This window comes from Rana temporaria, chromosome 4 (genome assembly GCF_905171775.1).
Source record: "Rana temporaria chromosome 4, aRanTem1.1, whole genome shotgun sequence".
NCBI classification, from domain to species: domain Eukaryota; kingdom Metazoa; phylum Chordata; class Amphibia; order Anura; family Ranidae; genus Rana; species Rana temporaria.
The window spans coordinates 96,137,320-96,164,622 of NC_053492.1; the positions used below are offsets into that span (position 1 = coordinate 96,137,320).

The following is a 27,303-nucleotide window of genomic DNA, read 5'->3' on the forward strand; positions in this document are numbered from 1 at the left end:
AGAAAACCGGGTTATGCATGGTGTTGATTTGCATTAAAATTCAAAAGTGTATTTTTGCCCAAGAAATGCTTTAAAAAAAACGCTGTGCAAATATCGTGCGACCAAAACATGTAAACACCCACCAATTTATTCTCTAGGGCAGTGGTTCTCAACCTGGGGTCGGGACCCCCTCTGGGGTCGAATGATGATTTGCCAGGGGTCACCGAATCCTGGTCTGTTCCCGAAGCCCACAACGCTCTCCCAGTCTTTTTGTGGCTGCGCAGCTGGGCTGTTCCCTGAAGCCCATGGCCTCCCACGCAGCCTTTTCGCAGCCACCCATTCAGTTCATGACATGACTGGGGGCAGAGACTAGAGGTCAGCTGACTGGTGAGAAATGTGAAGTGGGAGGGGATGTAGATGACCCTAGCTCCTGATTTTGGCATAGGTGTTACTGCTACGAGACACCACAAAGCCAGAGACACAGTGAAGCCGGAGACACAGTGAGTAACACTACCTGTGATTAGAGTTGCCATTAAAAGTCCCCACTACAGTTCTCAGATCAGCAGATGACCTTGATCAAGAGCACCGAAGTTGGCTGATCAGAACTCCCCCCAGCACTGCCACTCATCCCAACTGCCCGCCAGCACTGCCACTTGTCCTATTTCCCCCACCAAGGAGTAGGATAAAAAAAATAAAAATAAAAATAGAGAATACATGGAAGGGAGAGGAAAAGAGGGGGAGGAACAAAGAAAAAGGGAGAGAAAGAATAAGAGAAAGATGGCCAGAGAGGGATGGGGAAAAAAAAATACAAGACATTTAGGATAGAGAGAGATAAAGGGGAAATGTAAGGAGAACAAAGTAAGAGTGGTACATCCTAAAATTTATCATAAGGGGTTTTAATACTGTACGAGTGGAAGGGACTCAACTCAGAGCGCTAAATGTCCGTGGGTTAGGGGGCGCAAATTACTTGTCTTGTCTTGGGTGCTGACAAACTACGTATTTTTTTTTTTTACTATTAGTGGTCCCCACAACTTGGGAAATGTTATCAAGGGGTCATGGCACTAGAAAGGTTGAGAACCACTGCTCTAGGGCCTCTGCTTTAAAAAAAAAGGAATTTTCTAGCAAAAAAAATACTGATTGCAAACAAAAAGTGCCAGAAAAGACCTGGTCTGGAAGTGGATAGTGTAAGGCTCCTTTCACATGGGGCAGATCCGCTCAGCGGACTCGGCTAGCTCAGTGGGGAATCACTCGGTTGATCCCTGCTGAGCACGCGGATGACAGGTCTGTCTCTGCTCACAGTGCAGGGATGGACCTGTCAGAGCCCCGCTCTCCTCTATGGGAAGATCGGACGAAAACAGACAGCCTGTCCGTCTTCTTCCAATCCGCTGGACAGATGGCCAGCGTATCGCCATCAGACTGTTTTAAGCGCATCTTGTCGGATCGGATGTAGGCGGAACACATCACCGCTGACATCCGCCTGCCCATAAAAGTCAATGGATGGCCTGCTCTGATCTGCCTGAAAAACGAACAGGCGGATCTTTGTGAACCGGTCGTGTAAAGGGGCCTTAGGTGGACTAGTAGATTTAAATACACAAAAAAAAATTGCAGCCAAACTCCAGCTAACACTTTATAAAAAGTTATAGCAACAGTTTTTCCTTTTGGGATAAAGGTTTTTACGTAAATAAAAGAAAAGCTGCAGACGCTGCAGCAAAAGCCGATTTGTATGAGACAAGGCTGATTTAGCAAAGTAGCTGGGAATCTTAAAGCGGTAGTTCACCCCCCCCCCCCCCGACACATTTTACCATCGAGACAGGCATTGTAGCGCGAGCTACAGTATGCCTGTCCCGATTTTTTTAACCCCGGACTCACCTTGTAATCGGAGATCGTATTTTTCGGCTCCCGCGGGGAATGGGCGTGCCTATGGAGAGGGAGGATGATTGACGGCCGGCCCTGGCACGTCACTCTCCCCGAAGACAGCCGGAGTAGGTCTCGGCTCTTCACGGCGCCTGCGCACAGGCTATGCGCACGCGTCGTGAAGACCAAGCCTATTTCGGCTATTTCCGGAGAAGCGTGACGCGCCAGAGCCGGCCGTCAATCATCCTCCGTCTCCATAGGCACGCCCATTCCCCGGTATCTTCAATCTACGAGAACAAGGTGAGTACGGGGGTAAAAAATTCGGGACAGGCATACTGTAGCTCGCGCTACAATGCCTGATTTTATGGTAAAAAAAAAAAAAAAAAATTGTTTTTTCGTCGATAGGGTGAACCCCCGCTTTAAGACAATAAATTGTTTGAATATCAATTCATGTGAAAATAAAATTCTTGTTCACTGTGAATACCCAATCCTGTGCAGCTGAAAGAAGTACTGTATTTATTGGCGTATAACACTCACTTTGTCACCCTGCAAATCGGTTGCAAACAGTGTGCGCGTGTTATGCGCTGATACTGCAATTTGGGCTGCCTCAGAGAGAACGGGGAGGGGGGCGAGCGCCATCAGATTACATACAGCGAGAATCTTCTGTTTACTCTGCAGCTTCTGTAATAGGAAGTCCAGTCTCCTGTCTATCATAGAAGCCGGTCCAGGAGATGGGACTTTGTAATAAAGAGGCCGCTGAGTAAACAGGAGATTCTCGTTGTATGTAATCTGATGGCGCTCGTCCCGCCCCCCTCCCTGAGATGGCCATTGATCAGGCTGCATTCATGGCAATGGGGAGGCTGCAGATGGGCATTAATCAAGCTGCATTGATGGGCACTGACCCTTATTTTGCTTCAAAGTTCTTGATTTAAAAAAACATTTTTCCTGAAACTTCCCTCTTAAAATGAAGGTGCGTGTTATACGCCGATAAATACGGGTAAACAGAAATACATTTTTCACAAGATTGGATAACTGAAGTGAATTTTTACACAACTTATTCCCTGCAATTAAGAGTGTTCTAGATACTCATTAGAAATCGGTAGTGCGACAAATGACTGAACTTGCGGCAGATTCATGTACACGCCAGTAAAGTGGATATGAATTTGTCACAACTGACAGAACTGTTGTGCACATCTATCCTGTGAAGAGTTTTACAGGCAGATATCTCTCTCTCTCCCCCCTCCCTCTCCCCCATATATATATATATATATATATATATATATAGATATAGATATAGATATAGATATAGATATAGATATAGATATAGAGAGAGTAAAGCTTTGAATTTATTCAGAAAATGCAAAGCATTCTGTGAATGGTGCTTGTACAATACAGCAGGTTGGCCATTCGGCACAGGATCCAGAAGCAAGTGGAGATCACTGGAAAAGCAGTGTCTATGTCAGTGATTTCCAACTTCCAGGGTCATCAGCCAGGTATGGTAAAATATGTACGCAGTTACATTGGTTCAAGGTTGTCCAATGGAACTACGTAAAAAAGGGATTTTTAATACAGCTTACCTGTAAAATCCTTTTCTTGGAGTACATCACGGGACACAGAGCAGCATATTCATTACTATGTGGGTTATATGGAGTACCTTCAGGTGATGGACACTGGCAATCTCAAACAGGAAGTGCCCCTCCCTATATAACCCCCTCCCATAGGAGGAGTACCTCAGTTTTGTAGCAAGCAGTATGCCTCCCAAAATGGTCCCCATAAGAGGGGTGGGAGCTCTGTGTCCCGTGATGTACTCCAAGAAAAGGATTTTACAGGTAAGCTGTATTAAAAATCCCTTTTTCTTTCTCGTACATCACGGGACACAGAGCAGCATATTCATTACTATGTGGGATGTCCCAAAGCAATGCTTACAATGAGGGGAGGGAGAACATCTTCCCAAGACAAAAGGATTTAATTTAGAGATATACTCAAATCATAATAAATCCAACTTAGTTGAGAAAAAATAATTTTAAATTTTACTCAAAAGGGAGCCCCCGGAAATCGAGGGTCTCAAACTGCAGCCTGCAGCACTGCCTGCCCAAAGGCTGTATCAGTATTCCTTCTTACGTCCAACTGGTAGAATTTTGTAAACGTGTGGACAGAAGACCAGGTTGCCGCCTTGCAAACTTGAGCCATAGAGATCTGGTGGTGTGCTGCCCAGGAGGCGCCCATGGCCCTAGTAGAATGAGCCTTTAATGATAACGGAGGAGGCAACCCCTTCAAGCCGTAGGCTTGAGTGATTAACTGTTTAATCCACCTTGAGATGGTGGATTTTGCAGCTGCCTGCCCCTTCTTGGGCCCATCCGGTAAAATGAACAACACATCTGTTTTCCGGATCTTCTCTGTAGCCTTAAGATAGGCCTTCATGGCCCTGACAATATCCAAGGTATGCAGCAACCCTTCCTTTCTGGAAGTAGGTTTAGGGAAGAAGGATGGTAATACCAAATCCTGGTTTAGATGAAAACTGGATATAACCTTCGGTAGGAAGGAAGGATGAGGGGGGAGAACGACCTTGTCCTTATGTAAAATAAGATATGGTTCCTTACAGGATAAGGCTGCCAGTTCCGATACTCTTCTGGCGGAAACCATGGCGACCAAAAATACTAACTTCCTTGTCAGTAAAACCAAAGGAATTTCAGCCAACGGCTCAAAAGGTTGTTTCTGTAAACTTGACAGAACAAGATTTAAATCCCACGGACAAATGCGGGGATTTAACTGGAGGATTAATACGTAAGACCGCCTGCATGAAGGTCTTAACCAGCGAGTGGGTGGCCAGCGGCCGCTGAAACCATACTGACAAAGCTGAAATCTGTCCTTTGATTGTGCTTAATGCCAGTCCTCTATCCACTCCTAGCTGGAGAAAACTTAATACTCTATCGATGGTAAACTTCCGAGAAAGCCATCGCTTGGACTCACACCAGCCTACATAGGCCTTCCAGACCCTGTAATAAATCACCCTAGAGACCGGTTTCCTGGCTCTGATTAGGGTAGAGATTACTCTCTGAGACAGACCTCTACCCCTGAGAATCAGGGATTCAGCTTCCAGGCCGTCAAATTTAGATGCCGTAAGGCAGGGTGGAGGATCGGACCTTGCGATAGCAGGTCTGGCCGTAGAGGAAGAGTCCAAGGGTCTCCCACTACCATCTTTAGGATTAGTGAATACCATGCCCTTCTGGGCCATGCTAGAGCTACCAGGATAACTGGTATGTGCTCCACCCTGATCCTGCGCAGCAGGCGGGGTAGTAACTGGAGCGGGGGAAATGCATAAAGAAGTTTGAACTGATGCCAAGGGCAAACTAACGCATCGGTTCCGCAGGCCCTGGGATCCCTTGTGCGGGACATGAACCTGTCTAGCTTCTTGTTCAGTCTCGATGCCATGATATCCACGTCCGGCACTCCCCATTTCTGGCAGAGTGTCTGAAAGACCTGTGGATGCAGAGACCACTCCCCCGGCAACAGAGTCTGGCGACTTAAGAAGTCCGCCTGTAGGTTGTCCACTCCGGGAATGAATATAGCCGATATGCAGGGCACATGGGCTTCTGCCCACAAGAAAATCAAGCTCACTTCTCTCTGAGCGGCTTGACTCTTGGTTCCCCCTTGGTGATTTATGTATGCCACCGCCGTGGCATTGTCCGATTGTATTCTCACCGGGAACCCCTGCAGTTTGGACGTCCAAGCCCTGAGGGCTAGTCGAGCAGCTCTGAGCTCCAAGATATTGATGGGCAACTGCTTCTCTGCCGCTGCCATCCATCCAAAAGTGCAACCATCCAAAATTGCTCCCCAGCCAATCAGGCTGGCGTCTGTGGTTACTATTTTCCAGGTCACAGGACTGAACGTCTTTCCCTTCAGGAGATTCTGAGGGTTTAACCACCAAGATAGACTTTGCCGGACTCTTGGTGAGAGTGGCAAAGGAATCTCTAAGGCCTGAGGCCTCTTGCTCCATGCTGACAGGATGGCTGCCTGCAGGATGCGAGTGTGGCTCTGAGCGTACGGAACCGCCTCGAATGTGGCCACCATCTTGCCTAGTAGTCGCATACATAGGCGAACAGTTGGCCTTTTCTTTCTTAGAACTATTTGTATTAGCTCTTTGATGGCCTTGACCTTTAATAGGGGTAGGAACACCTTTTGTTGTTCTGTATCCAATCTCATGCCGAGATATTCCAGCTGCCTTGTGGGCAGGAATGCTGACTTGTCTCGATTTAGGACCCAGCCGAACCTCTCGAGGTACTGAACTGTGAGGGCCACTGCTCGTTCCAGGCCAGGAGACGAGTGGTCTACGACCAAAAGGTCGTCCAGGTAAGCCAGGACCGTGACCCCTTGGGTCCTTAGATTGGCTAGGATTGGGGCTAGGACCTTCGTGAATACCCGGGGGGCCGTAGCCAACCCGAAGGGGAGCGCCACAAATTGGAAATGACGCTGAGCCACCGCGAAGCGTAGAAATACTTGATGTGGCTGAAAAATTGGCACATGAAGGTAAGCATCCTTTATGTCTATGGACGCCATGAAGTCGTCCTTCTGGAGCACGGCGACAGCTGACCGAATAGTTTCCATCCGGAATGAGCGGACCTTTAGGTACGCATTTATTCCCTTTAAGTCCAAGATTGGCCTGACATCGCCGTTGGGCTTTGGGATAATAAACAGGTTGGAGTAGAACCCCAATCCCTGTTCCCGGACTGGTACTTCTACTATCACCTTCTGGCATAGTAGATGATTCAATGCCGCCATCAATGCGGCTCTCTTCACAGGGTCGCCTGGTACTCTTGACTCCTGGTAATGAGGAGGAGGGAATTTTGAAAATTCTAGTTTGTAGCCCGTGGCCACGGAACACCGTACCCAGCAGTCGGGAATGCTGGCTTCCCAAACTTCTGCAAAGAGACGTAGCCTTCCCCCCACCATCGTGGGTGGGGGCGCCCCTTCATAAGGCCAACTTGGGGGCTGGCTTCGCAGGCTTGTGGTACCACTGCTTCTTGCCCCCAGTGACTTGGCCTTGTGGCTTATTGTTAAAGCCTGATCTTGCAGGAGGCCGTCGATACTGTCTGGTATTAGAGGGCCCCTGTCCCGGGGAGGGCTGGCGCTTAAACGCGGGCCCTCGGGCTTTTTTCTTGACTGGCAAGAGAGTGCTTTTGCCGCTTGATATAGTCTGAATATATCTATCCAGATCTTCTCCGAAGAGTCGTCCTCCATGGAAGGGAAACCCTACCAGGAGTTTTTTGCATGGGGGCTCAGCCTCCCAACTCTTAAACCATAAGAGCCTTCTCATATGGATTAGAAATAAGGATAAACGTGATGCCTGCTGGATGGAGTCCTTGATAGCATCCACCGTAAAGCGTATAGCCCTCGGTATATCCGAAAATTCCTCTGCCTGCTGGGCAGGGATAAGTTTAAGCATTTGCTTAGTCTTATCTGATAATGCTTGGGTAATTCCAATAGCAGCCACAGCGGGCTGAACTATCGCCCCTGCTGAAGTAAAGGAGGCTTTCAGTAATGTTTCCAAGCGTTTATCAACCGGATCCTTAAACACCTGTACGTTTTCCACCGGACAAGTTAAAGATTTGTTCACATAGGAGATGGCTGCGTCCACCGCCGGGGGCGCCCACCTTTTGGAGAATTTCTCCTCCATAGGATATAAAACAGAGAATTTTTTAGGTGGTAAAAAGACTATCTGGCTTAATCCAATCCTGAAACATGACCTCCTCGAGTAGAGGATGGATCGGGAAAACTGCGTTGCTTTGAGGCGTTCTTAATGAGCCTAAAGCTGAAACCGCCGATACTTGAGGTTCTGGTATGGGTAACTTAAATGCCTCATGGACCATGTCCGTTAAGGCCTGAACCCACAAACTTTCCCCTTGGGAGGCTGAACCAGACCCCTCAGTATCCAGATCCTCGATCTCTGAACCACCCTGGTCCAAAGCGTCAAGTCTATCCAATTCCCCTAGGGAAAGGATCTCTGTGTCTGAGGCTTCTTGCTCGGGTGACGGAGACCTAGTCCGCTTTCTACCCGATATAGCTTTAGCTATCCTTTTTGCCATTCTTTTCTCTAGTTCACCTAAAGAAACAGCAAGAACCCTCTCAGTGACAAAGCCGGGGTTGGACTGACCTGGATCAGCCCCAGCACCAGATCCCCCAGGTCCCATCAAGGCGTGCCCTGATATGTCCTGTGGGGAGAGCAGCGGCATAGCCGTGTCTGAGCCCTCGGATCTTGCGGGGGAATCCCCAACCTTTGTACCCTCTGACCCAGAAGGCATGGTACAATACCGAGGTACACCTGCTATCACCCAGCCACAGACGTAGCTAAGGGGATCTGTCGGTTTGGGAGCGATAGAGACTAACGCCCAAACTGAGAAGGGAGATCAGCAGTTCTTTCCCTTCTTCTCTTTTTCTTTTTTTTTTTTTTTTTGAAGAGGAAAAGAAACCACTCTGTCTCCCACTAAGTATTGCCAATAGCCAACTGCTGAGAAAAAGGAAAAGAAAACCTATCTGTAGGTTTGACAGTCTTTAGAAAAAAACTGCAATCCTTCCTTTCGCCACCGGGTGTCCTCGGCGTGCTCCGCTCTGTGTCCTCCTCTCTTCTAGCTCAGGATAACACTGAGCTCTTGGCAGCTAATGGAAGGGCCTCCCCTTCCTTTATTTGTGATTCGCCGCCCACAGGGACGCGCCCCCACCACGAAAACGGCGCGAAAATCGTCTATATCTCGGGCACGCGCGCGCCCGTCGGCGGGGGCCATCACACATGGAGGAGGACGGAGCAGCGCAGGCACCCAGGCAGGTAAGCCCTTTAGGTAGGTCACAGACCTCCTTTTTAGCATGGGAAAAAGGCTCCCCTCTCACAGAGATCCCACACCTAGCGCCAGCAGCCCAGCTAAGCAACACTTACCAGGGAGGTCACATCTTACTGGGGAAAAAGTTTGAATCATCCTGTCTCTGTCATAGACATAGTGATTCCTTGCCAATGCAGAGCATACCCAGGCATGTCCCCCCTGTGCACCCCCTGTAGGGAACCCGCTAAGAACCAAGTTCCGCAAGCTCCCCCAATACTTACCTGCTCCATGCCGCAGGACTTTTGCACAGCAAGAGGTCCAATCTTCCCCCATCTCCGTGGGTGGCGTCTAGACCTTCAGGCCCTGGGTTCCTATGAAGGATCCACTGTCCTGGGCCCATATAGCACTCTGGCAACAGAAACATTAGGCCCCCAAAGGTTTCTAAGTTCTGGGCCCAGGGTCCAGCTCTCTAAACAGAAAGCATTATGGGCTACACCCCAATGGTTTGGGGTCCGGTTGCTGACCACTTTAGCACTGAGGCCTTTGGACAGAACCGGTTAGCCCACCTTAATCCCAAGGATGTGGAGGTAAGCTAAACCATGACCAACACCTAAGACACTGGCGAAAAAACTGAGGTACTCCTCCTATGGGAGGGGGTTATATAGGGAGGGGCACTTCCTGTTTGAGATTGCCAGTGTCCATCACCTGAAGGTACTCCATATAACCCACATAGTAATGAATATGCTGCTCTGTGTCCCGTGATGTACGAGAAAGAAAAGTATACCATGCCTTGAATTCTTATATTAGAGAAGCTGAATTGTCTCAAAGAAGTGACATAATGATAAATGACACGCTCTACACAATCAACGATCTACTCCTACATGGAAGGAATCTTCTTTACCTCTACTTTCCTTATCACCAAAATAAAGTTTTTGTTTTTTTTAATGAATTTGATAACAAGAATAGCGCCAGACGGTGTCATAACTACTTGAGTTTTTTTGCATGTGTTGGTACTGAATGAAAATACAGCGCCATACAGGAAGCCATCCAGCACCAGAGGCCAAGCCATACAGAGGAAAAACCACTCCAAAATGGCCGCCGGGCACCTCAGAGAAAAGGTCACAGGCTACAAGAAAATGGCCACCCGCAATGAAGACCTGCGCCACAGCGCGGTGACGACAAAATGGCCACCACTGGGAAATTTCAATGCTGGAAAAAAAACCACAAGAAAATGGCGCCCAAGCACGCTGAGGTGGACGAGAAGGCCGCAGAGACGCCGAGCGGAGGCTTCCGAGTGACATACCACCCCCCACAGAGAGCGGACCCAGATGCCCCCACAGCCCCCAACCAGGATATGGAGTCCCCCAACATATTTAAAGTGGTTGTAAACCCACTGTTACAACTTGCACCTACAGGTAAGCCTAGATTAAGGCTTACCTGTAGGTGCAAAAAATATCACCTTAACCTACACGGTTAAGGAGATATTTTCACAAAAACGGGCACCGCTGTCTACGGCGCACATGGCGCAGGCGCACTGTTTTTGTGAATGGCATTAGCGGGGTTAATACCGTGTTTTCGCACATGCGCTGGAATCTGCCCGTCCCGTCCGCATGCGCGGGAGTGATGTCATCTCAGCGGCGAAAACAGGAAGAAGCTCCAGGGGACATGGCTGGGCCGGTTGACGGGACCGAGGCGGACTTAGGGGGCTTCGATCTCAGGTATTTAAAAAAAAAAAAAGGGTTTACTTACTCTTTAAGGATCTTAGACTTTAAAGCTCCATAAAGTCAGGGACTGATGTGAATGTATACTATATATGTAAAGCGCTGCATAAATTTCCGCCGCTATACAAGTCCATGTGATAAACAAATACAGTGCCAAGGCTACGTCAAACAACGACAGATATCTGACTCTTTACTTCTGTTACCGGCAGGCAGGGGCATACCTACAGGGGTCGCAATTGTGACCCGGCCCCAGGCTCCATTTTCCTCCTGCAGCCGCTGAATGCCTGTGGGAATGAGGAGGAGAAGCGGGCATTCAGCCGCTGCAGGAGGAAAATGGAGTGATCAGTTCCTCTAAATGCATCCTTCCCCACTGTCCCTCCTATCCAGCTTCTTTCTGCTGCCCCTGTGCTCTCTCCTGCCCCCCCCCCCCTCTCGTCCCCTGCAGCTCTGCTGGGTTTCCACCTCCCCTCTCTCGCCGGCTGCTGCGGTGTGTGTGCTAGGATGGAGAGTGGAAAAGAGGCTGGTAAATGTCTTATTTACCAGCCCCTTCCTTGTCTAAATGAATAGAGTCAGTGATCCATAACGATCACTAACTCTGTTTATTATGCTATACTTTGTGAATGAAGGGGAAGCTCTGTCGAGAGATATTTCTATCCATTCATTGTGTGCAGCTGAAGCTGCAGGAAAGGCGATTGAGGGTGGTGTCCTTAAATCTCCTTTCTTTGTCTCAACGGTGAAACACGAGAGGTCTGTTTAGACCCCTGATAGCTCACCAAAGCACCCCAATGGGGTTCCTAAAAAAAAACACAAAAAAAAAACAAAACACATGACTGGACACCAGTGGCCAAACTACCAGGGTCACAAAGGTCGCACTTCCGACCAGGCTCAGAAGGAAGGGCCAGAGGTCAAGGGGGGCCCTTCGTGGTTTCTTGCACTGGGATCCTGAAGGTTGTAGTTACGCCACAGATGGCAGTTCTCCCAAGGTATCAGAGAACAGATGGATATGCAAACGCATGATTACTGTCCAAATCTTGCCGCCTCAACCTCCGCAACATCTCCAAAATACGCCCCTTTCTAACCAATGACACAACAAAGCTCTTAATTCACTCCCTGGTCATCTCTCGCCTCGAGTACTGCAACTCCCTCCTCATTGGCTTACCTCTGCATACTCTATCCTCCCTTCAGTCCATAATGAATGCTGCTGCCAGACTCATCCACCTTACCAACCGCTTTGTCTCTGCTGCTCCTCTCGGTCAATCCCTCCACTGGCTTCCGCTCACCCAACAAATTAAATTCAAAATACTAACAACGACTTACAAAGCCATCCACAACTCTGCCTCCAGCTACATCACTGACCTAGTCTCTAAATACCAACCTAATTGTTATCTTTGCTCTTCTCAAGACCTAATGCTCTCTAGCTCTCTCATCACCTGCTCGTTTTCAGGACTCTTCCAGAGCCTCTCCAAGCCTATGGAACTCCTTACCCCAATCTGTCCTTCTATCTCCTTCTCTATTAGCTTTTAGAGGATCCCTTAAAACCTTCCTCTTCAGAGAAGCCTATCCTACCCACACCTAACAACTATATTTAATTTTGTGCATCTGATCATCCCCCACAGCTACTACCCTTTGTTCCACTTGGCTCTCCCTTCTAGATTGAAAGTTCTAACAAGCAGGGCCCTCTGATCCCTCCTGTATTGAACTGTATTGTAACTGTACCGTCTTCCCTGATGTTGTAAAGCGCTGCGCAAACTGTTGGTGCTATATAAATCCTGTATAATAATAATTAGGGTTGTCCAGATACCGATACTAGTATCGGTATCGGGACCGATACCGAGTATTTGCGGGAGTACTCGTACTCGCGCAAATGCTCCCGATACCTAAATAGAATACTTTTTTTGTATTTATCAACATGTTCTATGAAAATTCTTTGAGTTTTTTACTACTGCGTGACAAGCAAATAAAACATTTTTATTCATTTTTACTCATTTGTATTCTTTTATAATGTCTTGAGTTAGAGTTCTTCATAATTCTAAAGAAAATATCCTTAGTCTGTATTGTGGTTTGAAAACTGTCACATGACATTTAAAAAAAGTATCGGTATTCGGTATCGGCGACTACATGAAAAAAAGTATCGGTACTTGTACTCGGTCCTAAAAAAGTGGTATCGGGACAACCCTAATAATAATAATAATAATAATAATCATCAGGCCAAAAATCAAAAACTCAACTAATGAACAAATACTGAATAAGCAAGAATGTAAACAATAAATGGAGATAGCATCCTTGAAGGTACTCCTGTCATGCATATACAAGTAGCTAAACTAGCCTTTGAATGAACTTCGCTTTGAAAGCCTTTTTTTTTTTTTTTTAGCCCTTTCTCTGCCAGGTCTGTACATCGTATGGACCCGACAGCGAGGGGTTTTACACACATCAACATGTTTGTTATTTTAAAACAATAAAATGCAGAGCTTTACAAACACTTTAAGAATGAACTCCAGAAAGAAACAGCTAAACACAAAGAGGAAATGCATAAATTGGAGCTTTTTAACTAGCCAACAGATTTGCAATTCTTTACATTCAGGTCTGACATGACTAAGCCCTATCCCACAGCACAGCCCAACCTGACAGGCCAGATCTACATTGTTCTCAGCTGCAGCTAAAGGAAAAGTTCACCATTGCAAAAAATAAATAAATGCAGGCAGTTACTGAATGACAGGAAGTTCAATGAACGACCTAGAGTGTTCATCAGCACCCTGGTAGTTCATTGAGAACTACAAGCTGTCAGCTGCAAAGGGTAGTGATACTTGTAGTTCATTGATTCACAGGGATCTGTGAATCAGCCCAGGTTCACACCAATGCAATCAGACATCGTATGCGGCGCCAATCACATGCAATGTATGTGAGATGCAAGATCAGCCATACAGTCGTATGGCTGAACTTGCATTAGATTCGCACAGAAAAAAGTGCAGGGACTTGTTTTCACCTGCACTAGACTGGGATCGCATGGGTGTTCTTGCCTATGCGATCCGATCTGGGGGTGTCATTAACAATGTAATAATACCCGCAGCAGGTCGCAAAAGGCAGTGTGAACTGCCTGCGGGAGAGGAGCGATGCGGGAAACGGAGCTGGTTCCCGCACAAGTGTAAACTTAACATCAATGACAGGGCCATGCGGTTGGAGCCTTGCTCGGCCACGCTCTCTTTGAATTGTGACAGCGAGTGCTGGGAGAAGATTCCCAGGCTTGCTGTCAGAAGAGGGGGGTAAATGGGGGGAAAGGGGCCAGGTGCTGAACATGTTACATGCTGCAACCTTTAAGCAACACTTACAGATCTTGTTCCTACCCCTGTGACTGGACAGTGGAACGAGAAACAGTAGCCAATCTCTGTCACTTGTTGGCACATGATCACTGTAGCACAAGTGATTGGCTTCTTGTGCTACTTTGCCCTCTCCTATCTGAGTTCTACTGTACAGGGACTACATGAGGCTACCAGGTAAAATTTCTAAATTTGCACTACTGGTGATGCATTAAAGGGGCTGTAAAGGTTTGTTTTTTAAATAGGTTCCTTTAAGCTAGCGCATTGTTGGTTTACTTACCCTTTCCTTTGATTTCCCTTCTAAATGTTTTTTTCTTTGTCTGAATTTCTCACTTCCTGTTTCTCCTCAGTAAGCTCTCCACCATCACCATCATCCGAGCGGTGGTTAGTCAGCCAGAACAGCTTACTGAGGAGGAACAGGAAGTGAGAAATTCAGACAAAGAAAACAAAGAATAAAAACATTTAGAAGGGAAACCGAAGGAAAAAGGTAAGTGAACCAACAATGCACAAGCTTAAAGCGGATCTCCACCCTAAAGTGAAGTCGCGCCGATCGGCACCCTCCCCCCCTCCGGTGTCACATTTGACACCTTTCAGGGGGGGAGGGGGGTGCAGATACCTGTCTAAAGACAGGTATTTGCACCCACTTCCGGCCACACGTCTCGGGCAAAAGACGGGTTTTTCCTGACTTCCCGTCTGTCCCCCGTTGTGTGCTGGGAACACTCGGCTCCCAGCACACAGCGTGTGAGCCAATGGGCGGGCGCAGCACGACTCGCGCATGCGCCGTAGGGAACCGGGCAGTGAAGCCGGAGCGCTTCACTTCCTGGTTCCCTCACCGTGGATGGAGGGGGGAGCAGCAGAGTGACGAGCGATCGCTCGTCCTCTCCTGCGGACGCCGCTGGACTCCAGGACAGGTAAGTGTCCTAATATTAAAAGTCAGCAGCTGCAGTATTTGTAGCTGCTGGCTTTTAATATTTTTTTTTGAGTGCACATCCGCTTTAAAGGAACCCATTTAGAAAATAAAAAACAAACCTTTACAACCCCTTTAATATCAAGCTGCATTCATTTGTGTATTTTATACTTTCCTGTATTCCTGGAGTCTAATTTGTTTGTGTGAAAATAACACAAGACGTGAGATGATTATCCACCAACTTAGCCAATTACATCACGGAATGATCATATGGGCATTTTGTGACATCTGCAGATACCCTCTAGTCAACCGATTAAACTGATCATCCAGAATAGATTTTCTCCAATGATTGCAACTCCATCTGAGAGAAGGTCAACGCCATAGGAGCCGGCTCAGCACATCAAACATTCATGTTCAACCACGCTCCTATGTGCGACACTCAGATCTTTTGACTACCACCTCATGTCTATCCTTTTACTTGATAATTAAAGGTAAAGAAACTGGTATGAACATGTAGCTCCTATAACCAACAAACAATACAGCACATTTAATCTTTGTCCTACAAGTTGCATCATACAAAATAGAAGGAGAATATCCAACTGAAAAGAGTTTCCTTTGTGCGTATTCCTGGCGTATGCTGCCAGACGGCATTAGAAGCTGGCTTGGCATTCTTCTCCTGTATATACGGTAACTCTGCAGTTTGCTGCCGCCCACGTACCTTCATCATTAGCAGACAGTTTGCCATGGAGTACATCACCCGGCCCAGACGTGACCTCCACAGCTGAACAGAGGCTGCAAAATAAGATCAGCGTATGAATGTGCACAAATAAATTAGAGGTTATTTCTAGCCATCAATCACTGCTCCTATGAATTCTGATTTAAAAGATCCCCCTTGTTAACACTGCTGGGTTTTCAGGCTAGAATTTTTAATACTCTCTAGGATGCAAGTCAAGACAAAAAAATAAAAATGCTATATATATTTTTTTTTCTGTTCACTAAGGGACAAGCTCACATAGTTCATGGATTAGAAGTCTGCATAAATAATGCAGCCATGCAGAAAAGCCAGCAACCTTTCCAGTTTCCTAGCAGACATGCTAATTACAATGACAACAATTCAGTGTCATAAAAGCATTAGCATGCACATAGGATGCGTGCACCGGATGATATTAGAGGCTCATCATTATTGCAGGAGCGAAAACAGGATGTGCTGGTGGTATTTGTGAATGATTGTAATGCCAATGCAGACAGAGATGGGGGCGTCTGAGCCATATAGTTGTCAGCTTTTGGCAGCGTGAAGCCCAGGAGAAAGCGCTGAGCTCAACTACATCCCCTTATTGTTCTGTAGCTGGCAGCCTACATAGAGCTAAGCATCTGCCAATGTTACGAGATCAAAGAGGCTCACTAATCTTCTCAGGGCTGAGGGGACCAGCAGTGAACTGGTGCATGAGATTACAGAGCATCATGCAAGTCCATCGATCTGCGTACACATTCCCTGCGCTCTGCCCAATCCTTAGATTGCAAGCTCTTAGAACAAGAAATTATTTTCAATATTTCAATGCAGATTGTTTTTTTTAAATTGCATTTCCATCAATAATAGCAATACATACTGTGTACAATGGTAAGCTTTTAGTTTACACCTCCTTTCTCTTTATCTATAGGATTTCCTTCTAGAACAGAAACAGCCACATAATAGAGATTCTTGAGTAGTCGAGTGAGAACTTCAGCATTTATGACCTCAAAACATCAGTACCGATTTTTTTTCTTTTTTTAATACCCCCAATACAAAAAAAAAAATGTTTTGCCTGCCTTGGTACTGTCCCCCATTGATTGTGCATATACACCGATTAGCCATAATATTATGACCAATGACAGGTAAAGGGAATCCCTCGTTACAATGGCATAAGAAAATTGGTGGGATATATTGGGCAGCAAGTGAACATGTTGTCCATGAAGTTGATGTGGTCAAGGCTTTGCAGTTTGTTGTGTATGGGCCTGTGAAGGCCATGGTGACCCATGTCCACAGCCAAAAGCTTCTACAATGGTCACATGTATATTAGGGATGAGCTCTGGTGTGTTCGCACAGTCTACGTGCAGAGCCCGCCAGGAAGTCAGCACTGCGTTAATCACAGGCAGCGAGACATTTCCCGATCTCTGCAGCCACGCATTGGGACAATGTCTCACTGCCTGTGATTAGCGCAGCACAGTGCCGACTCCCTGGTGGTCTCTGCACGTGGAGTGTGCCAACACATCAGAGCTTATCCCTAATGAACATCAGAATGGGACCATGGAAGCAATGGAAGAAGGTGGCCTGGCGAATCACGTTTTCTTTTACATCAAGTGAATAGCCAGGTGCGTGTGTGCATCACTTACCTGGGGAAGAGATGGCACCAGGACGTGGCATAAGAAGGCAAGTTTGGCAGAGGCAGTGTGATGCTTTGGGCAATGTTCTGCTGGGAAACCTTGGGTCCTGCGATTGATATGGATGTTACTTTGAAGTCCATGCCTCAATGGTTCAGGGCTGTTTTAGCAAACGGGGGCCATAATCAGTATTAGGTGGGTGGTCATAATGTTATGGCTGATCGGTGTATAAGCCAGTGCCATGCCAACAATGATCAATAAACCCTTGTTTGAATACCCAAAAACAAAATGGAGGTGGCCACTGCTGATCTGTCCGTTTGAAAATGCTAGTTGCCTAGCGGTCTTACTATTTCATTGGATTCATTATCTTATGTCCCTCTCCCTAAAGCCTAGTACACACGATCAGAAAACCGTATGAAAAAAAATACAGCTTTCAAAGCGATCGTATGATAATCTGATCGACCGTACACAGCTTTCGAGAGTCGATCACGGCAATTCATACTTAATTATTTGATGGGACAAGCACGGAATTTTTTTTTTTTTAAATGTGTACATTTGTCCTCTGAAAATACAAATACAATACAACACAACACATTACATCACTTCTGAATTTTTATTCTGTCGTACGAAAAGTTTAGTAAGTTTAGCAACCTCTTAATTTTCTATACGAGACTAGCATGCAAAAAAAACAGGCGATTGTTCGTCCAGTAATCTAATCGTGTGTACAAGGCTCAAGTTATTATTACCTTACCAGCACTCTTTCACTGAAATCCAAAGTGTCTTCCCATAAGGAAAGTTGTGACAGTGCTCAACCCTAAGTGATTGGCTACTAGACCTGAGCACATAGGTGGAGGTCAAATGTTCCCCCTCAATTCCAGAAGCACAGACTATTGTCAGTGGCGGTGTCAGAGCGCTAAGGCAGGGGTCTCCAAACTGTGGCCCGAGGGCCAGATGTGGCCCTTTGCTAGCCTTTATCTGGCCCTTGGGGCACTATTCCTCCCACTGACACCAACAATGGGGCACTATTTCTTCCACTGATACCAATGATGGGATACTATTCCTCTTACTAATAAGGGTCACTACCATTTCTTCTTCTGATCACCAACCTTGAGGCCATATTTATTCTCACTGATGCTGGGCTCAGGACATTTTCTGCCCCTGCAGGCCGCAATCTGGCCCTCCTAAAGTCTGAAAAACAATAAACTGGCCCTCGGTTTGAAAAGTTTAGAGTCCCCTGCGCTAAAGGAATGCTGGTAAGGCCACTGTCACTAAATGGGCAAGGTGTCACTTGATCACGCTCGTTCATTTTCAATGGGCAGCATCCATAACTCTTTCAGGGCCAGTACCCACCACATAAAGTCCAGTGCATTTTTTTTCCTGCATCAAAAATGCATGGGTGGTAGGTTATATGTTTTTTTTAATGGCCTAGTTCACACCAGTGCGTTCCAGTAAAAAAATAAAAAAAATAACATGCTGCATTATGTTCTGCGCTGAACTGTGCTAAAACACATCAAAAACGCACTGGAACACACAGATCCTTATTTAATGTGAAGAAGAAAAAAAAGGGAGGGACCAAAAATGCACATAAGTCAAAAACGCGCTTGCAGAAAAGTATCCGGACTGCATTTCTATGGTGTGAACTGGCCCTCAGTAAAAAAAAAAAATAAAAAAAAAATCGAGAATAAAAAAAAAATAAAAAAAAAAAAGAAAAATTATTTTTAAGCTTTAGATGTTAATGTTTCCAAAATGGCTACATGCAAGATTCTCTGCAAAATAAGCCATACATAACCACATCACCATTGCCATGATTCTCTGCACTGCTATGTGCATGAGACCCACCAGAAAAAACTTCTCAAGCACTGGAAGAGTTTCCCATGTAAATAGACAAATAACCATTTATAGCTCCTAAGACTGAAGATGCTGAATCAAACAGGAAGGTGGAGCAGCATAACATACGTTGCAATTTTTAATACATTTTAGGCTACCACAAAAGTTTCAACACGTAAACATGTGTCAAACCCTACGCGTGACCAACGACCCAAAGTAGATCAAGAACCTCTTTGGTCATGGAGCGTTGGGCATTTTTTCAGTGTGTGTTTTTTGTCGCAGGTCTGCCAACGATGATTGGGGTAACCGCCACTGGGGTGTCATTAATAACTAGACTGCATTGACATCTGTGCATTTCTGAACATTGGGAAACCTGCACAGAAAACCTGCACTTTGCTACTCGTTTCCAAAACGCGTAGCACGATGAGCGTTTACAGCACATTTCCAAAATGAATTTTCTGTGTGGGATGCTGTGCATTTGGAAGCATGCAGATGTGTTGGTAGACTCATTTTTTTTTAATTAATGACACCTCAATTAGAGTTAGCAGACACGTGTTTTCCCACGCAACAAAATGGTGCAGTAAAAACATTCCAAAACGCACATTGAAAATATGCAATGCTCCATGACCAAAAATATACCTGAACTACTTTGGGGTGTTTGTCCCACGAAGGGCAACCTATTCAAGTGAATAGGTTGTCCTATGCGTAACGAGCATTTACAGGTAAAAGTTTGGTGAAAAAAAAAGTGGGATTGCAAGTTTCTGCTATGCTTAGGTGTGATAGGAATGTGCTTGTGTTTTTATACAGCAAAGATGGCCTGGGGGGAGAGGTGAGGGTTAAAAAAACAAAACAAAATGCATGCCCCGTCTCATAATCTACATGCAGGTCTCATAATCTACATGCAGGGCGCCAGACACATGGATTTCAATTAATTTTTTTTTGAAGAACATGATTAGAGCCTGAGGCCATTGTGGCTCTTAATTGCCGGGAGGCCGTCTATATACGGCCTCCAGGCCACTGGGGGGCGCGTGCCTGGCGGCCGCAATCTCCGCCATGCACCCGCGATCGGCGGTCACGGAGACAGGGATGTGGAGCTCTGTGTGTAAACACAGAGCTCCAAGTCCTGTCAGGGAGAGGAGACTGATGGTGTGTCCCTTGTACATAGGGACAACCATCGGTCACCTCTCCCAGTCACCCCCCTCCCCCCACAGTAAGAATCACTAATTAGGGAATACCCCTTCCTCGCCCCCTAGTGTTAACCCCTTCCCTGCCAGTCACATTTATACAGTAATCAGTGCATATTTATATCATTGTTCGCTGTATAAATGTGAATGGTCCCATAAATGTGTCAAAAGTGTCCGATGTATCCGCCACAATATCGCAGTCCTGACAAAAATCGCAGATTGCCGCCATTACTAGTACAAAATATAATAAAAAAAGTCATAATTCTATCCCCTACGTTTGCGCAAACCAATCACTATACGCTTATTGCGATTTTTATTTTTACCAAAAATATGTAGAAGAATACGTATCGGACTAAACTGAGAAAAATTATTATTTTTTTTTTTTTATTGGATATTTATTATAGCAAAAATTGTGTTTTTTTTCAAAATTGTCATTCTGTTTTTGTTTATAGCGCAAAAAATAAAAACCGCAGAGGTGATCAAATACCACCAAAAGAAAGCTATATTTGTGGGGAAAAAAGGACGCCAATTTTGTTTGGGAGCCACGTGGCACAACCGCGCAATTGTCATTCAAAGCGTGACAGTGCTGAAAGCTGAAATTTCACCTGGGCAGGAAGGAGGTATATATTCCCAGTAAGCAAGTGGTTAACAGAGGGACTTCGCCACTGCACACCCGCTACAGCATGGCCAGCCATCGGAGAGCCACCTCACAGCCAACCAGAGCGGTCACATCCTGCTCGAGAGGCCTGGACTCCTACTTTGCCAACGGTCTGGGGCCGCATGAGAAGGTTGCCAAGATGGTGACAGATCGTGGCCCAGTGTTCACGGCCTCTTCTTCCTGCTCGGACCCACAGCTCTCTTCACCGCATTGCTGGGACCAGATACAGTGCTACAGACCAGTTCCCTCTTATGCCTCGGCCCCATTGTCACATGCATGCAGACTCCACGGAGAGGGGGGGATGAGAACCACTGTTGTACAACATACCTTATTTGTGGCAGCTCAAAAACAAAATTAAAGTGAACAAAATGGTGGACTTCAGCTACCCCCCAGACATTGTAGAGGTTTACCTGCTGTTCAGTTAATGTTCTTTAAAGGCAATGTTAATCATGTCTGTTAAATAAGATGGCATTTATTAATTATTCAGGATCCTATATTAACCACTTAAGGACCGCCTAACGCTGATATACGTCGGCAGAATGGCACGGCTGGGCACAGGTACGCCGCCTTTAAGAGCCCAGCAATGAGTGGCGCGCCGACCCGGTCCGAAGCTCCGTGACCGTGCCAGCGTAATCCGCGGACCCGACCGGCGGTGTCCCGCGATCGGGTCACAGGAGCTTAAGAACGGGGAGAGGTGTGTGTAAACACACCTTCCCCGTTCTTCTGTGTGGCAGGGTCACTGATCGTCTGTTCCCTGATATAGGGAATGATGATCAGTGATGTCACACCTACAGCCACGCCCCCTACAATAAGAATCACTCCCTTAGGCCACACTTAACCCCTTAGAACCCCCTAGTGGTTAACCCCTTCACTGCCATTGTCATTTTCACAATAATTGGTGCATTTTTATAGCACTTTTCGCCGTGAAAATTACAATGGTCCCAAAAATGCGTCAAAAGTGTCCGATGTGTACGCCATAAAGTCTCAGTGACAAAGAAAAAAAAAAAAAGCTGATCGCCGCCATTACTAGTAAATAAATAATAATAAAAATGCCATAAAACCCCCTATTTTGAAAATGCTATAACTTTTGTGCAAACCAATCAAAGGCTTATTGCGATTATAATTTACCAAAAATATGTAGAAGAATACATATCGGCCTAAACTGAGGAAAAAATATGTTTTTTTTAATATATTTTTGGGGAATATTTATTATAGCAAAAAGTAAAAAATATTGTATTTTTTTTAAATTGTCGCTCTATTTTTGTTTATAAGCCAAAAAATAAAAACCGCCGAGGTGATCAAACACCACCAAAAGAAAGCTCTATTTGTGGGAAAAAAAGGACGCCAATTTTGTTTGAGAGCCACATCGCACGACCGCGCAATTGTCAGTTAAAATCGCAAAAACTGCCCAGGTCCTTTACCTGCATAGTGGTTAAGGTCCATTCATCCTGGAAGTATACAGTTCAGCAACTTTTACCATCAAAAAAGTTCTAATTGCAATCAATGCTAGAAACAAACACTTTGTTGCAGCACAAACATAAGCAAAGTCGTGGGTGACAAAAACTGACACTTCAAAGAGCTTTGACTAACATGGGTGTCATAAAACAAACACTAATCATGTGCAAAAATGCAATTGTTTTACTGTCTAACTGGCAGTTGATAAAAGATAAAAGAAATCTGGTAACCCATAGTTACTGCACACGTGCCCTTCAAGAGAAAATAACCCGCCAATGTGCCCTACTCCCGAGATTTCTGGTGAGCGATGCGTTTAGCGGTCAGAAGTCACAAAGCCACCGGCTATGTCTAGACACCAGCTTATTTCTAGAGTCAGGGCAGCGTGCACATTCCAGGTGCAGGTGTCTACAAGTAATTGCAAGTGTGGCTCTTATCAAATGTTCCCAGGCAGTGCTGTCACTTTGCTGTTCCTCTATTTCTGCTTGTCTACCTTGCTGTGAAAACCCAGGCAGCGGCTTAACCGCTGCCTGCCTGAAAATACTCTACCTAAAGCCTTGCATAGCCAAACCTAAAGAGGTGATGTACGTTAAGCCTGCAAATGCAGCCACATAAGACACATATGGTTTGTCATTAAACTAGGTAGCTAGGAGGTTAGAGCAGACCCCAGACATAAAAAATAAATAAAAATCCTATTCATCTGAACAAAAATCATTTGATGGAATTGTACTTAAACGTTTTCCCAGGAATAGATTAATAATAATAGATTGGAACACAGTCACCTTTAAATTTATAGTGCTAGTATAATTATGTGAACATATAATTATATAGAGCCTTAAAGTGGTTGTAACCCTAAAAATAAAAAAAGCTCCCATTCCTTTTAAGCATGACATACAGCACAGTGCTTTTGCAGTGTCATTTCCCCCACAATACATGTCGTACAATACCTCTTTGATCCTGCCTGTTCCTGTGTTCCCCTCTGTAATCTGACCACACTTATGGCTGCTGGTCCATGATAGCGTGGTCAGATTACGTCCCTCCGTCATCCTGCTCTCTCCTCTGCATCTCCCCCTCCCTGCCCGTCATTTCTGTAGTCTGTGCTCTGAGCTGATCTCCTCTCCATCCCTCCCCTCCTGCATTTATTTCCTTGTGTTTCGTAAAATAAAAGTCTACTTGTATCCGCTCTTTTTTAGGAACATATCAAGTAGAGCGTGCGAGTCGTTTTGTTTTAATCATAATCCTAAAATACCTTTTGCCCAACTCTGCCACGTGGGTCACGTGTTCTAGCTTTGCTAGCTTGCATACGTTAGAGGCAGGGCTCTAGTCCTGCGGGAACGCGTGGGAACTGAGTTCCTGCACTTATTTCACAGCAGGAACGCAGTTCCCTTTGCAGGACTAGAGCAGCCGAGCCGCCCGAGCCAACCCTTCACTAAGCGGCGATGCCCAGCTCGAGTCACTGTCAGGGGCAGGCGAACCTTAGTAATCCTTTATGTTACTGGCCGCTTCCTGTATATGGATTCATCAGGTAGTGTGCGGGTATTCCGTCACTTCCTCGATGCCGCAATGTCTCCTGGGAGCTTTTGTCATTGTTCCCAGGAGACATTCCGGATGTCTGCCGCGAGTTATCGCGAGATTTAGAAAGAACTTGCTTAAAAAAAAACATTCGGTTTAGTAATTATGCATATGAGCGTATCATTTTTTTTTTTGGTGGGGGAGTGGATCTTGGGTGGGAGTTCCCACACTTTTTTCCCCGGGACTTGACCCCTGGTTAGAGGGGAATCTCAGCCCCTCCTACCTTACTTCCTTAGATCGGGAAGGAGAGTGGAGAGAGGATACATGACCACACAGCAGCACAGGCAAAGAAGGTATTTAGCATTACAATTTTTTTAAAACACGCACACTGTACTTTATATCTTTTTAAAAAAAAGTGAATACAAGCAATTTATACAGCTGCAAGAAAAAGTATGTGAACCCTTTTGGAATGATATGGATTTCTGCACAAATTGGTCATGAAATGTGATCTGATCTTTATCTAAGTCACAATAGACAATCACAGTCTGCTTAAACTAATAACACACAAATAATTAAAATGTTACCATGTTTTTATTGAACACACCATGTAAATATTCACAGTGCAGGTGGAAAAAGTATGTGAACCCCCAGACTAATGACCTCTCCAAGAGCCAATTGGAGTGAGGTGTCAGCCAACTGGAGTCCAATCAATGAGATGAGATTGGAGGTGTTGGTTAGAGCTGCCCTGCCCTATAAAAAACACACACCAGTTCTGGGTTTGCATTTCACAACAAGCATTGCCTGATGTGAATGATGCCTCGCACAAAAGAGCTCTCAGAAGACTTACGATTAAGAATTGTTGACTTGCATAAAGCTGGAAAGGGTTATAAAAGTATCTCCAAAAGCCTTGCTGTTCATGAGTCCACTGTAACACACTTTGTCTATAAATGGAGAAAGTTCAGCACTGCTGCTACTCTCCCTAGGAGTGGCCATCCTGTAAAGAGGACTGCAAGAGCACAGCACAGACTACTCAATGAGGTATAGAAGAATCCTAGAGTGTCAGCTAAAGACTTACTAAAGTCTCTGGCATATGCCAACATCCCTGTTAGCAAATCTACGATATGCACCGCATACTAGCTCATTATGAAATACTAAAATGAGGTGTAGAGAACTTACCTGGTCCATGCCGAGCGAGATGTCATCTTGCTCCGGCATGTCTTCCAGGTATCGCCACTCCAGCGCTGTGATTGGCTGGAGCGGCGATGTCGTCACTCCCGTGCATGCGCGCGGGAGATTTCATTCTGGCAAGGTCCGTTTGCCGGCCCTTTAGCCGAGGATCCCCGCTGCGCATGCGCCGCTGCAATCAGCGGCGCATTGCGGGGGGTGAATATCTCCTAAACTGTAAAACATGTCCCTATACAACCACTTTAAACAGAAGAAAATACGCCTTCTGGAGTGGCCCAGTCAGAGTCCTGACCTGAACCCGATTGAGATGCTGTGGCATGACCTCAAGAAAGCTATTCACACCAGACATCCCAAGAATATTGCTGAACTGAAATAGTTCTGTAAAGAGGAATGGTCAAGAATTACTCCTGACCATTGTGCACCTCTGACCTGCAACTACAGGAAACGTTTGGTTGAAGTTATTGCTGCCAAAGGAGGTTCAACCAGTTATTAAATCCAAGGGTTCACATACTTTTCCCACCTGCACTGTAAATGTTTACATGGTGTGTTCAATAAAAACATGGTAACATTTAATTCTTTGTGTGTTATTAGTTTAAGCAGACTGTGATTGTCTATTGTTGTGACTTAGATGAACCTCAGATCACATTTTATGACCAATTTGTGCAGAAATCCATATCATTTCTAAAGGGTTCACATACTTTTTACTTGCAACCACTTTAAGGCTTGTAGGGGAAATTTTAGGTTTAGGCTATAACAAGGGCACATTTTAGACAGGAGGCAATCTACCAGCACATCCTTTGAGTGCGAGATTAAAGCGGAGTACCCGAAGGAAACCCACGCAAGCAGAGCGAGAACATGCAAACTATATCCAGACAGTGTCCTGGTCAGGACTCAAATAGAGGAAGCAGGTGCTGAAAAGTGGAAAAGTTAACCACTAAATAGTGGTGCTAAAATGTATATTAAATGTACATATTGCCCTTAACATTAGAATTAAATGAGAATGGCATAACTTCTCTGGTGGGCTACAGGTACCATTGTCTGCTACCACCCACTTTACAATGCAATTGTGCAGAATGACCAGGTACAGTACATGGCTGAATGCCCTCCTACCCCCATTCTACATTTGACATGAGCCACGCCTCCATGCCAATATTCTCATCTCTCTGTACCAGCACTCAATCCAAAACACCTTGGTGTTCCTCACAGATACCGTGTTTCCCCGAAAATAAGCCCTACCCCGAAAGTAAGACCTAGTGCAATTATCAGGGTGGGCTGCAATATAAGCCCTACCCCAAAAATAAGCCCCATCAAAGTTCACAAAAAACACTGTAATACATTACTGTATACTGGTGCAGTGTCTCCGTTTATTACAGTTTAATTATATGTTTAACAGCCACTGGAGGTCCTCTTTTATTGTCCCGGCTGATGTCTGCAGCCCCTTTCTATTCAGTGTACGCGCGGGCTGACGTCAGCGGGATCTCGGCTTTCATCCTCTCCTCCCCGCTAACGTTGCCTGGATCTCGGCTCTTCTGTCTTATCCTCTCCCCCGCACTGATGTCTGCAGCCCCTTCATCTTCAGTGTATGGAGCGGGCTGACATCAGCGGGATCTCGGCTCTTCTCTCTCTTCCTCTCCCCCCCACTGATGTATGCGGCCCCTCCCTCTGCCATACACGGAAGGGGCTGACGTCAGCCAAAATCTCGGAGAAGAAGAGCAGATCACACGTGAATGCCCAGGGGAGCTGTAAAATGTATTTGATAAGGACTTTGAGCAAGATGTTTTTTTTTTAATAATTAAACTGACTTCTTACCTGACAGTGGGAGTGGTGGGGGGTGACACAGGAACTTTTTTAATTTCTTATTGATTGATTCATGATTGATTTTTAGAACATGGAGAGGGGTAAATTATGCAGCACATGCACTGTGCTATCATCATGCTTTAAAAGGAACTGTTTTTTTTGTTTTGTTTTTTAGGGTTACAACCACTTTAATGCCGTTATTAAATAAGCCCTACCCCGAAAATAAGCCCTAGTGTGTTTTTGTAGCAAAAATTAATATAAGACCCGGGCTTATTTTCGGAGAAACACGGTATGCCAACAGACACGGTAGACATCCATTTCATGGCTTCCAAAAGAGAACAAGTCTAATCAAATCGTTTTTATCAAGCCAACATTTTGGGAAGTCACAGAATGCCTTTCTGAAGGCTTCCAGTACCCTGTCAACCTGCACCTAGTATCCAAGTGTCCTGCCCCACTCTTCGTGTTCCCAGTACCAATCCTACCCTGTTCATGCGAGTCCCCATGTACATAATATGTATTAGTTGGGTTGTTGTTCTGGGTTTGCTGCACCGTCACAGTTATGTTTTACTTTTACATCAATCATGGTTTGTTGGTGTTGGAAGGGTGTTATTTATGTTAATAAAACTTTGTTTAATCACACTTGGTTTGGTTCCCGATCCCTTGAGGTGTAGCCTACTGATCTAGTCATCTCTACTGGATACCTGCTTATGGTACCACTTACAGTTATATTTTTTCTTTCATAA

At 45.6% G+C, this 27,303-nt stretch overlaps 1 protein-coding gene across 1 annotated transcript in view; it reads right to left on the minus strand.

The window, feature by feature from the left end:
- Positions 1-27,303, minus strand: part of TRAPPC12 (trafficking protein particle complex subunit 12) — a 200,321-nt gene that overhangs the window by 44,201 nt on the left and 128,817 nt on the right. Inside the window, exon 8 of the mRNA XM_040348664.1 lies at positions 15,306-15,379. Within this exon, the coding sequence (XP_040204598.1) occupies positions 15,306-15,379 (74 nt within the window). The remainder of the gene's footprint in view (positions 1-15,305; positions 15,380-27,303) is intronic.